The sequence below is a fragment of the Dipodomys merriami genome, unplaced genomic scaffold (assembly GCF_024711535.1).
Source record: "Dipodomys merriami isolate MVZ:Mamm:240054 unplaced genomic scaffold, mDipMer1.0.p SCAF_5, whole genome shotgun sequence".
NCBI lineage: Eukaryota > Metazoa > Chordata > Mammalia > Rodentia > Heteromyidae > Dipodomys > Dipodomys merriami.
Genome location: NW_027206068.1, coordinates 8880893 through 8894135, shown reverse-complemented (window position 1 = coordinate 8894135; position 13243 = coordinate 8880893). Strand labels below are relative to the sequence as shown.

Below are 13243 nucleotides of genomic sequence, written 5' to 3'. Positions count from 1 at the left end.
TCTCAGCCTCCTGAGTAGCTAGGATCATAAGGCATGAGCCACCGGCTCCCAGCCCTACTGTTGTTGTAAAAGCCAATAAAAACTTGGCTGGAGCTGGGTGCTGGTGGCTCACGCCTGTAATCCTAGCTACACAGGAGGCTGAGATCTGAGGATCCCGGTTCAAAGCCAGCTGGGGCAGGAAAGTCCATGAGACTTTTATCTTCAATAAACCACTAGAAAACCCGAAGTGGCTCTGTGGCTCAAGTGGTAGAGTGCAAGACTTGAGCTGAAGAGGGACAGCACCCAGGTCCAGAGTTCAAGATCCACAACCAACAAAAAAAACAACAAACAAAAACCCGACAGCAACAAAAAAAAATCAGTAACAAAATCAGCAACAACAACAAAAAAAACAGTAGCTGTGCAGACTTTCAGACTTCCCTTTTGTGATTGTTTACATATTTACTGAAGGAAAGTATGATGACTAAATTTGTGGAGATTTTGCAATTGTTTACAATGAATTCATTTTGAATAGGCCAATAATAACAATACTGTCTTCATAAAGAAGATTGGTAATCAGCAGAAAGTGAATGATGCTTCAATAAACACCGACCCAGCCACATCTTCATCTGCTACAGATGTAAAGCAACCACTACATTCTGCAGGTAAAAAGTCTACTTTTGCTGTTGGAAAGTATGCTAACTTACACTGGCTCTTTCATGTGAGACTATCAGGGTGCTTGTTAAAATCCTATTTGTGAGGGAATGGAAAAAAGGGAAGACTGGTGTAAGTATAGTAGTATGTTTGAATGTGAACATACAAAACATGAGTGTGAACTAATATTCATATTGATGCTTTGATTACTCATTGAGTAGCCCATATAATGACACTGAAGATTTCCTAACACTAAAATTGAATTTTTACTTTATACTCTAAATCTATGAAATTTTGAAGAACTTTATTTGTAATCCTTTAACTTTATAATTCTGTAGAGCAAATATTATTTGTTCTTACATTTTTTCCTCTCCCCCTTTTCACGCCCCCTAGGGTTTGATTTGGGGGGCTGCTTTGGGGGGCATTAGAGTACTTTTTTCATTAGTGTACCTGTTGGCTGGTGAGTTACATTTTTAATTATACAAATACTGTAGTATAAATTAGGAACATAATAAACCATGTGATTGATAGGAAAATTTGAATTAACTCTAGGTTTTCCCTTTTTTTCTTTTCTTTCTTTCTTTTTTTGTCAGTCACGGGCTTGAACTCTGGGCCTGGGCTCTGTCCCTCAGCTCTTCAGCTCAAGGCAGCGTTCTACCACGAGCTACAGCGCCATTTCCACTTTTCTGGTGGTTTTTATTGGAGATAGGAATCTTACCGCATGGTCTTTCCTGCCCGGCTGGCTTTGAACCATGATCCTCAGGTCTTAGCCTTCTGAGTAGCTAGGATTACTAGCTAGGCGCGAGCCATGGACGCCCAGCTTGCCTTTTCTTTTTTTTTTTTTTTTTTTACCTCCCTCTTTTACATAAATCAGAGATTTGACAGTAGGAAAGCCAGTACTAAAGAAAGCACGTTTCTTTGCTCAGTGTGGGGCTAATTGATACTATAGTCTTTTTGAACATAAATATACTAGACCATTAAGTATTAAAGAATTTTGGTTTCCATAGGACAGACTCTGGCCTTCCATTTTTGTGTCCTCTTCATGAGTATCACTTTTCTGAAATGTTCAGGATCAGAATTGTTTTCAGATTTCAGTTTTTTTATATGTTAGGATATTTGCTTAGATTTTTAAACTGGTTGATTGTTTCTGTTCTGAAAATCTGAACTCTGAAATGCTATTTTCAGTATTACAGCAGTGTTTAAAATATTTCTAGTTTTGGAGCATTTTTTTTCAGTGAAAGTTGAATTTCATATTTTAGAATTAGTGATGTTTAACCAGAAATGTTGCAGAGTACTCAGTAAACTTTGTGAATGATAATGAAGTATTAGAAGAATGATTTAAAATATATTCTCAAGAAGATAGGTTTCTTATTCTTTTTATTAAATTATATAAGGAGAACAATATTTGAACATTTTGGAACTATTTTTAGCAAATTATAAAATACAGTGGCTTTTTCATTATTAGATGTGGCCTTGTTTCCATCCTAAATTATTTAAAAGTTGTCATGTAAAAATGATCATATTTATGAGACACATAGATCCTTCAGTATTTTGTTTGTTACATTTCATAACATATATGAAATATAACATATAATACTATGTAATTATATATATTACATGTATATTATACTAATATATGAACACAAAATATATATATGTGTGTGTGTATATGTATATATATATATATATATATATATATATATATATATATATACTAGCTCTTAAGTATTTCTGAACAGGATAATAATATAAAGGGCAAATACTTTTTAACAAACTCTTAATTTTATACCTTGTTATAGCAGAGAAAGATTTTGACATGCTAACGAAGGGTCAAGTCTGTGAAATGACCAAAGAAATTGCTGACAAAACAGAAAAGTATAATAAATGTAAACAACTATTGCAGGTCAGTTACCTCCTTCATAAGTGAATGTGGGTTTATCAAATATCAGTGTCTTAGTCTAACTGTTGCCTCTGTTGAACTGTATCCTAGGGATGTTCCATTCTCCATTCCTGTCTTTACTTATATCTACTTTCACTTTTAGAGTTTTGGGCCCTGTAGCTACAGGTCTGTGGTATAAAATCATGATTCTGTAGTCAATATTTTCTGTTAACATAGTGAAATGTCCCTATTCGGATAAAGAACAGTTAACTGAGATTATAATCTCAGAAGTGGAGAAACTGAATTAGAGGAATTTAAGGTTAGCCCAAGTTATATAGCAAGACTGCCTCAAAAACAAAACAAAATCCCCAGACATGAAGCTTTATTCATACACACTGTTCAGTTTTGCAGCCTTCTTGGTAACATACATTCCTGAAAGTCACTATTTATAGTAGAGAGGAAAGTTACTTTGTGTGACTTTGGTTTAACTAGATTTGTGTGTTTGTTTGCATGTGGTAAGAATGCTTTTTTAGGTCTACAGAATGAAATTTATAGCTCACTGTTACTATAGTAATTTAAAATATCTTTGGTACTTAAAAATTGTATCTTTCAATTGAATTTTCAACTGTTTTTCTTTATTACTTGGGAAGAAGTTTTTGCAAAAGAGGTGATTAGTACTGACAGTGTAATAGGTTCACTTTGGTAAAATTATATAAAATGAAACACTCTTTTTTTCCTTCCCCCTTGCAGCATAATTATTTTGAGAATATTCCAAGTTCTTTATATTGTTCATTCCTTTTTATTACTGGTATTATAGCCTGTTATATGACTGATATAATTTGTTTATTCACCAGTGGATGGGCATTTGGGGTTGTTTTTGATGATTACAAATAAACTTGCTATGAATATTTCTGTACAAGTTGATTGGACCTAACAGCTTTTGTTTGTCTTAGTATCTGGGAATGAAATAACTAGTTGATTTGGTAGCAGGTGAATGTTCTAAAGAAAATTGTTTTGCATAGTAATATTACACCATTTTTTGTTTTGTAGTCAGTGCAATGAGTATGTAATGAATATGTCAACATGGTTTTAATTTCTATTTCCACTTGATGCTGAACTTCTTTTTCTATGCTTGTCAGTCCTTTTATATGTGTGTGTGTGTATGTGTGTGTGTGTGTGTGTGTGTGTGTGTGTATTAAAATGAGTGTTCAAGTCTTTTGCTATTTAAAAATTATATAATTGTTGTATATTCTAGAGACAGTTCCTTTCTCTAATTAATATATATGCTTAGATATTTTCTTTTTGCGTGTAGCTTGATTTTTTTATTCCTTAATGGTGTTTTTAGGAAGTTAAAATTAAATTTTGATAAATAGTGTATCAATTCTTAAGTATTTTGCCCTTTAGAATATATTTTCACATATTCTAAGGTGATAAAGATTTCTCATGTAATGTCTTCTGGGAGATTTTTATTTTGTGTTTTTGTGGTGCTAGACAAAGACCGTATCACACACACTAGGGAAAAGCTATACCAGTGAGCTACACTTTAAGGCTTTACATTTAGGTCTTTGAACCCTCTTGAGTTAGTTTTTGTCTGTGGTATGAGATAGAGAGTATATGGCATGGAGCTGATCTTGAATGATCACTTCAAAGGTATTTTCTTTCTCCACTGAATTGCTCTAAGTACATTTTTGAACTTCACCATGAAAAAATAAATTCAAAATGTAATTGGCCTATTTAATTTGTCATGATTTGTAATTTTATGATGTTTTGGGTTATAAGAAAAAGCAGCCAGGGGCTGGGAAGCTGGCTCAGTGGTAGAGCGCTTGCCTTGCATGCATAAGGCCCTGGGTTCGATTCCTCAGCACCACATAAGCAAAAAAAAAAAAAAAAAAAGCTGGAAGTGGCGCTGTGGCTCAAGTGGTACAGCGCTAGCCTTGAACTGAAGAGCTGAGGGACAGCGCCCAGGCCCAGAGTTCAGGCCCCACGACCGGACCGCCCCCCCCCCCCCAAAAAAAAAAAGAAAAAGAAAAAGCAGCCATTATCAATTATTTTGATTTCCTCCTTTTGCAAAAATTAATATATACTTACTGTGAAACTTTATGGCATTACAGATACAAAGAATAGTGATGATACATAGTACTTAAGTGTTCCTAATCACCTAATATAATTTGTTTTATATTTTTCTGTAAACACATATACATTGTATGTAATTATATAAAACAACTACTAAAAAACAGGATTATCCTACATATTTGGTTTTTGCCACATGCTATTTTCAGTTATATTTTGAATTAATGAAGTGTCATTTTTCCCTATCAATTTGTACGTGTCTCTCTCTCTATCTCTCTCTCTCTCTCTCTCTCTCTCCTCTCTCTCTCTCTCTCTCTGTCTGTCTCTGTCTCTCTCTGTCTCGCTCTGTCTCTCTGTCTCTGTCTCTGTCTCTCTCTCTCTGTCTCTCTCTCTTTCTCTCTCTCTGGAATTGGGCACTGTCCCTTAACTCTTACGCTCAAAGCTAGTATTCTACCACTTGAGCCACAGCCCCACTTCTGGCTTTTTTTGGGGGGGGCATGGGTAGAGAGGTAGTTTATTGGTGATCCAAATTTCATGGACTTTCCTGCCCATGCTACTCTGAATACAATCCTCAGATCTCAGCTTCCTGAATAGGATTATAGGGGTGAACAACCAGCTCTCTGCTATACCTCGTTTTCTTTAAGTGAGTAATACGCTATTACTTTTTGTGGATATTGAATGATATATCCATTCTTGTGCTGATAAATATTTGGCCATTTCCTTTTTTTCTTTTTTTTTTGGCCAGTCCTGGGGCTTGAACTCAGGGCCTGAGCAAAGTCCCTGACTTTCTTTTTGCTCAAAGATAGCACTCTACCATTTGAGCCACAGTTCTACATCCAGCTTTTCTTGTTTGTTTGTTTTGGTTATGTGGTACCAAGGAATTGAACCCAGGGCTTCATGCATGCTAGCTAAGCACTTTACGTGTAGGCCACATTACCAGCTGGTCAATTTTTATACTATTAGTATTCTAATAAACATTTAGCATGTATCTATGTATGTTTTATGGATGTATGTTTTGCATGGATTTTAAAGCTTTTTGTAATTATACTAATTTTGTTTAGGATGAGAAAACTAAATGCAGTAAATATGCTGATGAACTTGCAGTAATGGAGCTGAAATGGAAAGAACAAGTGAAAGTTGCTGAAAATATAAAACTTGAACTAACTGAAGTAGAGGATAATTATAAAGTAAGTTTCTCCATTGTTTGCAAATGTGAGGCATAATAGTTGGCTGTACCTGATAATTTTAAAGATGTGTTACACAATATAATGTATATGTCTTCTTTTTTGGTATTGGTCCTGGAGCTTGAACTCAGGGTCTGAGTGCTATTCCTAATCTTTTTTGCTTAAGGCTAGTGCTCTCCCACTTGAACTACAGTTCCACTTATGTTTTTTGGGGTAGTTATTGTCTTATGGACTTTACTGCTTGGGCTGGCTTCAAATCACAATCCTCAGATCTTAGTCCCCTGAGTAGCCAAGGATTAAGGTGTGAGCCACTGGTGCCCAGCATTTATTGTACATTTTGAAAGTTCTTTTTAGTCAAACTTTTAATATTAAAGTGTTAATATTTTAATAATAACAAATATTTAGGTTATGTAGCCTAGGTTAGCATTGAACTCAGTCTTGATTCAGTAGCCCACTCCCCCTCTAAATGCTAGAAGTGTAGGCATGCAGCACCAATACCTGGCTCAAGTATGGAATAATTTCTTTAAATTGCTTATGACCTATATTACACTTCAAAAATGTCAACATCTCAAGGTAATTTAACATTTTAATGAAAATCTTATTAGAAAAAGAAGGGGATAATGAAATGATCAGTTTTCATCTTTAACAACAAGCAAACTTGCTGGCTTTAGTGGCTTACATCTGAATTCTCAGCCAGTTAGGTGTATGAGACCCGAGGATCCTGATTTGAAACCAGCTGGGTAGACAACTCTGTGAGCTTTTCATTTCAAATTACCAGCAAAAAAAAAAAAAACCCAGAAGAAGTGGAAATGTGGCTCAAGTGAAGTAGTAGAGCGTCAACCTTCAGTGAAAGCCAAGCAAAAGTATGAGGTGCTTAGTTCAAGCCCCAGTACCAGCACCAAAAAAAGAAGAGAAAAAAGATAGAAGCAAAATTAAATGATAAAATTTGGGCTGGGAGCATGGCTTTAGTGGTACAGTGCTTACCTAGCAAGCACAAGACCCTGAATTCAAACCCCAGAACAGCTTCCTCATACATGCACAAAAGATAGATTATAATTAGCCATCACATCCATACATTTAAAGCCACAATACTAATGTATATGGATACTGATTTTTCAGTTTTTAATAAATGAATTATAATCAGTGTAACTATAAATACATGGCATAGTTTATTTACAGAAGAAAATATTCATAAAAGCCAATTTAGAAAAAGTAGACTTGGGACATTTTACATCTCAATTAAAAGTCTAAATTTGGAACTTGGAAAGAGCATGGTCATAAGTTAATGTCTGTGGTTTATTTCCATGGGTTTGATAGTTGGAAATGTGAAGAAAACTTTCAGAGAGAAGAAACATGCTAAAGTACTCCTGTTTGGGGTTGGGAAGAAGTAATAGCTCTAAGAAAAGGAGAGGGAATGCTGTTTCACATAAGCCAAAGGAATAGTTTGTTTTGAGATAGACTGGACAGGTATCCAGCTTCAAAGATTTTTGTTGTTGTTGTTCAGTCCTTGGGCTTGTACTCAGGGTCTTGAATTTAGAGCTTAGGCACTGTTCTTGAGCTTTTGCTTGTCAAGGCTAACTACTACTATAGCCCTTGAGCCACAGCTCCACTTCTGGCTCTTTTTGGTGCTCAATTGGAGATAAGAGTATCACGAAGTTTCCTACTCGGGCTGGCTTTGAACCTTGATCTTCAGTTCTCAGTGTTCTGAGTAGTTAGGATATAAACCACCAGTGCCCAGCAGGAGTAATTCTAATACTACAGAGATTAGTCAATAATGACAAGTTAGAAACCAAATACCAAAAACTGAGGAAAATGCATGGATTTGGCAATAGGTATTACTTTGATAGGATGGTATAAAATCTCAAGTATAAGGACAAAACAGATAATGGAAAAAATTGAATTACACATGGTAGGGTATACTTGTAATTCCAACACTTGGGAAGTGGAAGCAAGATGATTTTGAGTTTGACATCAGCCTGGGATATGTAGGTAAGTGAATTGTTTTGATATAACAATATAAAATGAATCTGAAGTATGAGGAGAAATTCGATAATAGAGAAAATTTACTTAGGCATGGTGGTAATTGCATGTCTGTAATTCCAGTACTGGAAGTAGAAGTAGGAAGAATGTGAGTTTGAGGTCAGCTTGGTCTACATAGAAAAATCCTGTTTGAAAAATCAATCAAGCCTGGTACCAATAGTTTACAACTGTAATCAACTCAAGATGCTTAGATCCAGATGATTTCAATTTGAAACTCACTGGGCAGAAAAGATGAGACTTTCCAAATTAATCAGCAAAAAAAAAAAAAACCCAGGTTTGATCATTGTCAGCCAGCCCCCAAGCCAAACCAGTTGGAGGTTCTGAGTTCAAACCCCAGTTTTGCACTCTCTACTCCCCACCGAACACAACAAAACAAAACAATAATGATAATTTCTTTATTTTCAGCTTCAGTTGGCAGAGAAAGACAAAGAAATAAACAATCTGACTTCATATTTGGAAAACCTCTCCCGAGAGAAGGTATTGAACAGTGTACTGTAAGAAAAACTGTTGAATGGCTTTTAAATATTTTGCCTAGGGCTGGGAAGGTGGCTCAGTGGTAGAGTGCTTGCCTTGCATGCATGAGGCCCTGGGTTTGATTCCTCAGCATCACATAAGCAGAAAAGGCCAGAAATGGCGATGTGGCTCAAGTGGTAGAGCGTTAGCCTTGAGCTGAAGAGCTGAGGAACAGAGCCCAGACCCAGAGTTCAGGCCCTGTGACTGACCTAAAAAAAAAAAATTAGCCTATAAGAAAAATGCTTAAGTTAAAAATGACTAGTTTGGTATTTGAATATTTTATATTTAACAAATTTTTATAATGCTGAAATTTATCTAGTTAATTTAAAAAATTATGTATGAGCTATTTCAACTTTAAATGAAGTAGGAAGCTGTAAAATGACTTATAGTACCACGATACTGAAACAGAGTACATTTGTGATGTAAAGATGCTGTAGTGCCACGTTTCTGAGTGGTGGTCTGTAGTACTTTTGGTGCATCCCCAATCCCTTTTTAGGATCTGTGAAGATAAAACATATCATAAACATAGTCCAGTATTTTTTGGATGTTTTCCTTCTGTATTACATTTCTACTGTTGGTATGAAGGCAGGGGTGATAAACTGCTCGTATATTATGAATTCAGGCAATAGCACTGAACTCCATTGGTACTTACTGCATATGTATTTACCACAGTAGAAGAGAAAGCCAATTTCATTAAGATAGTGAAACAATAATTCATTTTACTAAGATGATGTTTTTTTCTGTCAGTCTTGGAACTTGAACACAGGGCCTGAGCACTGTCCCTGAGCTGCTTTTGCTCAAGGCTAGCATTCCACCAGTTGAGCCACAACACCACTTCCAGCCTTTTCTGTTTATGTAGTGCTGATGAATTGAACCTCAGGCTTCATGCATACTAGGCAAGCACTCTACCATTATGCCACATTCCCAGCCTAGTAATTTTATTGAAACTTGATTTTCCCTGGCTGTGGGGCTTGAACTCAGGGCCTGAGCACTATCTCTGAGCTTTTTTGTTCAAGACTTTACCACTTGAATCCACAGCGCCACTTCTGGTTTTCTGGTGGTTAATTGGAAATAAAAAGTCTCAAAGACTGTCTTGGCCTGTCTGGTTTTGAGTCACAATCCTCAGATTTCAGTCTACTGAGTAGCTAGTATTATATTATAGGCATGAGCCATCAGTGCCCGGCTTGATTCTTCTTATACATCTCTTTTTTTTTTTTTTTCTTTTTTCTTTTGGTCGGTCATGGGGCATGAACTCTGGGCCTGGGCACTGTCTCTCAGCTCTTCAGCTCAAGGCTAGCACTCTACCACTCAAGCCACAGCGCCACTTCTGGTTTTCTGATGGTTAATTGGAGATAAGAGTCTCATGGACTTTCCTGCTTGGGCTGGCTTTGAACTAAGATCCTCAGATCTCAGCCTCCTTAGTAGCTAGGATGACAGGCATGAGCCACTGGTGCCCGGCAAACATCTTTTTAACATTATGTGATGAAATGAGAAATTTTTTCACAGCATTTCTACCTAATGAAATGTGATGATTCTCTTAGCCCTTCTGTGTTTTTTGTGGAAAACCATTTTACTTAACACATAAATCCAGAGAAACACGTTTTGATTATACAGACTTAGGTATTTGGCAGTGAGCTGGTTACTTGAAGGGACAGCAGTTGATACTGTTTTTTGCTGTTGACTACATTCAAGCTTTTTTTAATCAAACATTAAAACTTAGAAACTTGTGTCTTCCATTTGAACTTGGTGCCTACTAATGTTTACAAAGTTTTATCTAATGAGACTGGCTATAATTAATTACACAACAAAAATATATCTAACTCAATGAACCAGGAATTTCCAAATCACCAGAAATAGTTATACTTGGTAAAAGTACAAGATAAACCTCAAGGTTGGATGGGGTTACTGTGGTGCAAAATCCTTATTTTTCAACTCCACCTCATCTTCCACGTTTTTCCTTTGCCTATTATAAAGAAGAACCTCATTAAATCTTCATTTGGTGTTTCAGCAGCAATTTTCTGACATCAGTGTCCTGTAATTAAATTCTGATTCCAGCTACTGCAAGTTTGTGTGGTCCCCACAGGTAAAAGGTTTCCACTTGAATTGCCAGCTACAAGTGAGCTGCCTACACTTTGCAGCTGAATGCAAATTTAGGGTTCTCACAATACCTACCATAATTTTTTTTTTTTTTTGTCGATCATGGGCTTGAACTCTGGGCCTGGGCACTGTCCTTACGCTCTTCAGCTTAAGGAGAGCGCTCTACTGCTTGAGCCACAGCACCATTTCCAGTTTTCTAGTGTTTTTTTTTTTTATTTTTTTTTATTGGAGATAAGAGTCTCATGGAGTTTCCTGCCTGGGCTGGCTTTGAACCATAATCCTCAGATCTCAGCCTCCTGAGTAGCTAGGATTACAGGCGTGAGCCACCGGTGACCGGCCCATAAAATGTTTTGTTAGAATAACCCATTATTAAAGTTTTATCATAATTGGTACAACTAAGAAACACCCAATTGGAAGAAGTACATAGGACAAGGTTGTGAGGCAGAACCTTTTTGCTCTTTACAGGTATATCATCTAGTTGGGGAGTTACCTAAGCTTGGTCCTTTCAGAATTTTTGCCTGAGGTTTTTTTACAGATAGGATTGATTTAGCTTGGCTTACAGCATTATGTAAGTGATTTAACTATATTCAGCCACCACCTTTACAGGTTGGAGGTGGCCACCAGGATGAGTGGGAGAATGTCCTGACATTTTCAACCTTCTAATCATGCTGTGTGCTTTTATTCCTTCCAGTGACTACTCCCCCTTTCTTGAAACTGTCTGAGAGCTTACTCTGTTACTCATAAACATAAGCATAGGTATCCTAGTTCTGGAAATTCCAAGGTTTGAGAAGCCTTATGTCAAGAACCAGGTTAAAGATCAAACACACAACACACAACACCCCACACACACACACTTGTTATTACTTTTATTATTATTAACACACCCCCCCCACACCCCACACACACACACTTGTTATTACTTTTATTATTATTAATGCCAGTCTTTGAACTCAAGACCAGCAGTCTACCACTTGGGCCACAGCACCACTTCTGGCCTTTTCTATGTATGTGGTGCTGAGGAATCGAACCCAGGGCCTCATGCATGCTAAGGCGAGCACTCTATCAAGCCACATTCCCAGACCCTAGCACACAGAATTATTTATACCACTGTTTGTTTTAAAGTTTATTTTTTTATATTTTTTTATTTTTTTGGGTTCGGGCCTGGGCACTATCCCTCAGCTCTTCAGCTCAAGGCTAGCGCTCTACCACTTAAGCCACAGCACCACTTCCGGCTTTTTTCTTTTTTCTTATGTGGTGCTGAGGAATCGAACCCAGGGCCTCAGGCATGCAAGGCAAGCACTCTACCACTGAGCCACCTTCCCAGCCCTTAAAGTTTATTTTTATGTTAGTCTATCCATCCATTATGTCCTATCTCTATAGTACCTATTATTTTACTTCCTACCAGTCATCTTTTTTCCTATCTGATAATCATCAATATGATACTCTTAGTCACTGGGAATAATTTATTGACTTCACTAACTTCATGTTCATATAATACCTTTGCTTCATGGGTATACCTTCTAGCAGTTCCTAATATGGCAGGCATTAGACATTGATGTTTTTGAACATTTATTTTCTTTCTAGAACTTAAAGATCTAAGCTCATCTAGCATTTTGTTTTTAAATCCTATCTGTGGAATCAGCCATTTTGGTGAGAAAGCAGCTCTCTCTTCCTACCCTAGAATCAGTTGACTCCAAGGAGTTTTCCTTCTGTACAAGTGGGGAATAATATTTAGATAAAAAAGTAATAGGCTATAATTTTTCTCATTATTTCTGGTACTTATTGCTTTTAGATCTTTTCAGTGGATAGAACTAGGAACATTTCTATTTTAGGTACCCTAAGTTCTGGTCCAAGCTTACAGCATTCTTCCTTATATTCCTCTTTTCTATTTGTGTACCCCTTCCACAATGAGCTTCTCTGTAATACCACACTTTTTTTGTTTTACTAAACATAACAAAAACACACTTTCAGAATTACTAATCAATATTGCTATGACAAGGATATGTAGAAGAGAGTAGAAGATAATGTTCAATCCTTTTGCCCCGATTATTAACAGATCTGTTGTATGTGCTTTCCTTCTATCCTCCTGACATTTCCCATTTGGAGTACACTTGTTTCTGATTGGATTCAGTTTCAGACACTTTACCCCTATACTTGGTTATTGTTGTTTATTCCAGTGTGCAGTGCATTCTTGTATTTTCCCAAAGCCTAAATTATATAGAATGTATTCCCAGAAATAATAAGTTTCCCATGTCAGTTAAATTCCATATTACCCTGATAGAGTTTAGGTTCTCTTGTTTTTTTTCACAGTAAGTACATGGTTTTTATTTCCCTTTGGTTTTTCTTGAAACAGTTACCAGATTGTGCTAATGTATAGTTGAAAACTTTTCCTTTGTTATTAGTAATTTGGAAGCAGATATTTTGAGGCTCAGTATTTTGTTCCTCATCAGACTTTTCACCTAGTATTTTTTAGCATTTATTAATGATCTTCTAACTCCATCATTCTTTCTGCATTGACTATTTGGAATTTTTCTGCAAGAATGAGTTATCTTTCCATTTTCCTTTATTTGTTCATTGATTTTTGTAGTGTAGATTCAGAGATTCCTAATTTATTCAGTAGACTGTAATCCATCACAACCAGTTTGCTACTCAGATCACATTATCTTTTAACTAATAACATTCCATTTCAAACTAGCTGTTGTGGCCTTTTAATATAGCCTTCATTATTCTTGAGCCCTAACATTTGTAGAACAAAAAGGCAGTCCAGGTTCATCTTGTAAGTTTCCTGCCCCAATCTTTTCTCCTAGGAACACTGTTCCTTTTACTGGAG

The 13243-nt window shown here is 36.4% G+C and overlaps 1 protein-coding gene across 2 annotated transcripts in view; it reads left to right on the top strand.

Moving 5' to 3' along the window:
- Positions 1–13243, top strand: part of Tax1bp1 (Tax1 binding protein 1) — a 72084-nt gene that overhangs the window by 46629 nt on the left and 12212 nt on the right. Inside the window, exons 11-14 of one of the 2 annotated variants that reach the window (XM_069996029.1) lie at positions 512–641; positions 2433–2533; positions 5641–5766; positions 8209–8280. In XM_069996029.1, coding sequence (XP_069852130.1) covers positions 512–641; positions 2433–2533; positions 5641–5766; positions 8209–8280 — 429 coding nt within the window. Of the gene's footprint in view, positions 1–511; positions 642–2429; positions 2534–5640; positions 5767–8208; positions 8281–13243 lie in introns of both variants that reach the window. The other variant, XM_069996028.1, reaches the window with a different exon arrangement.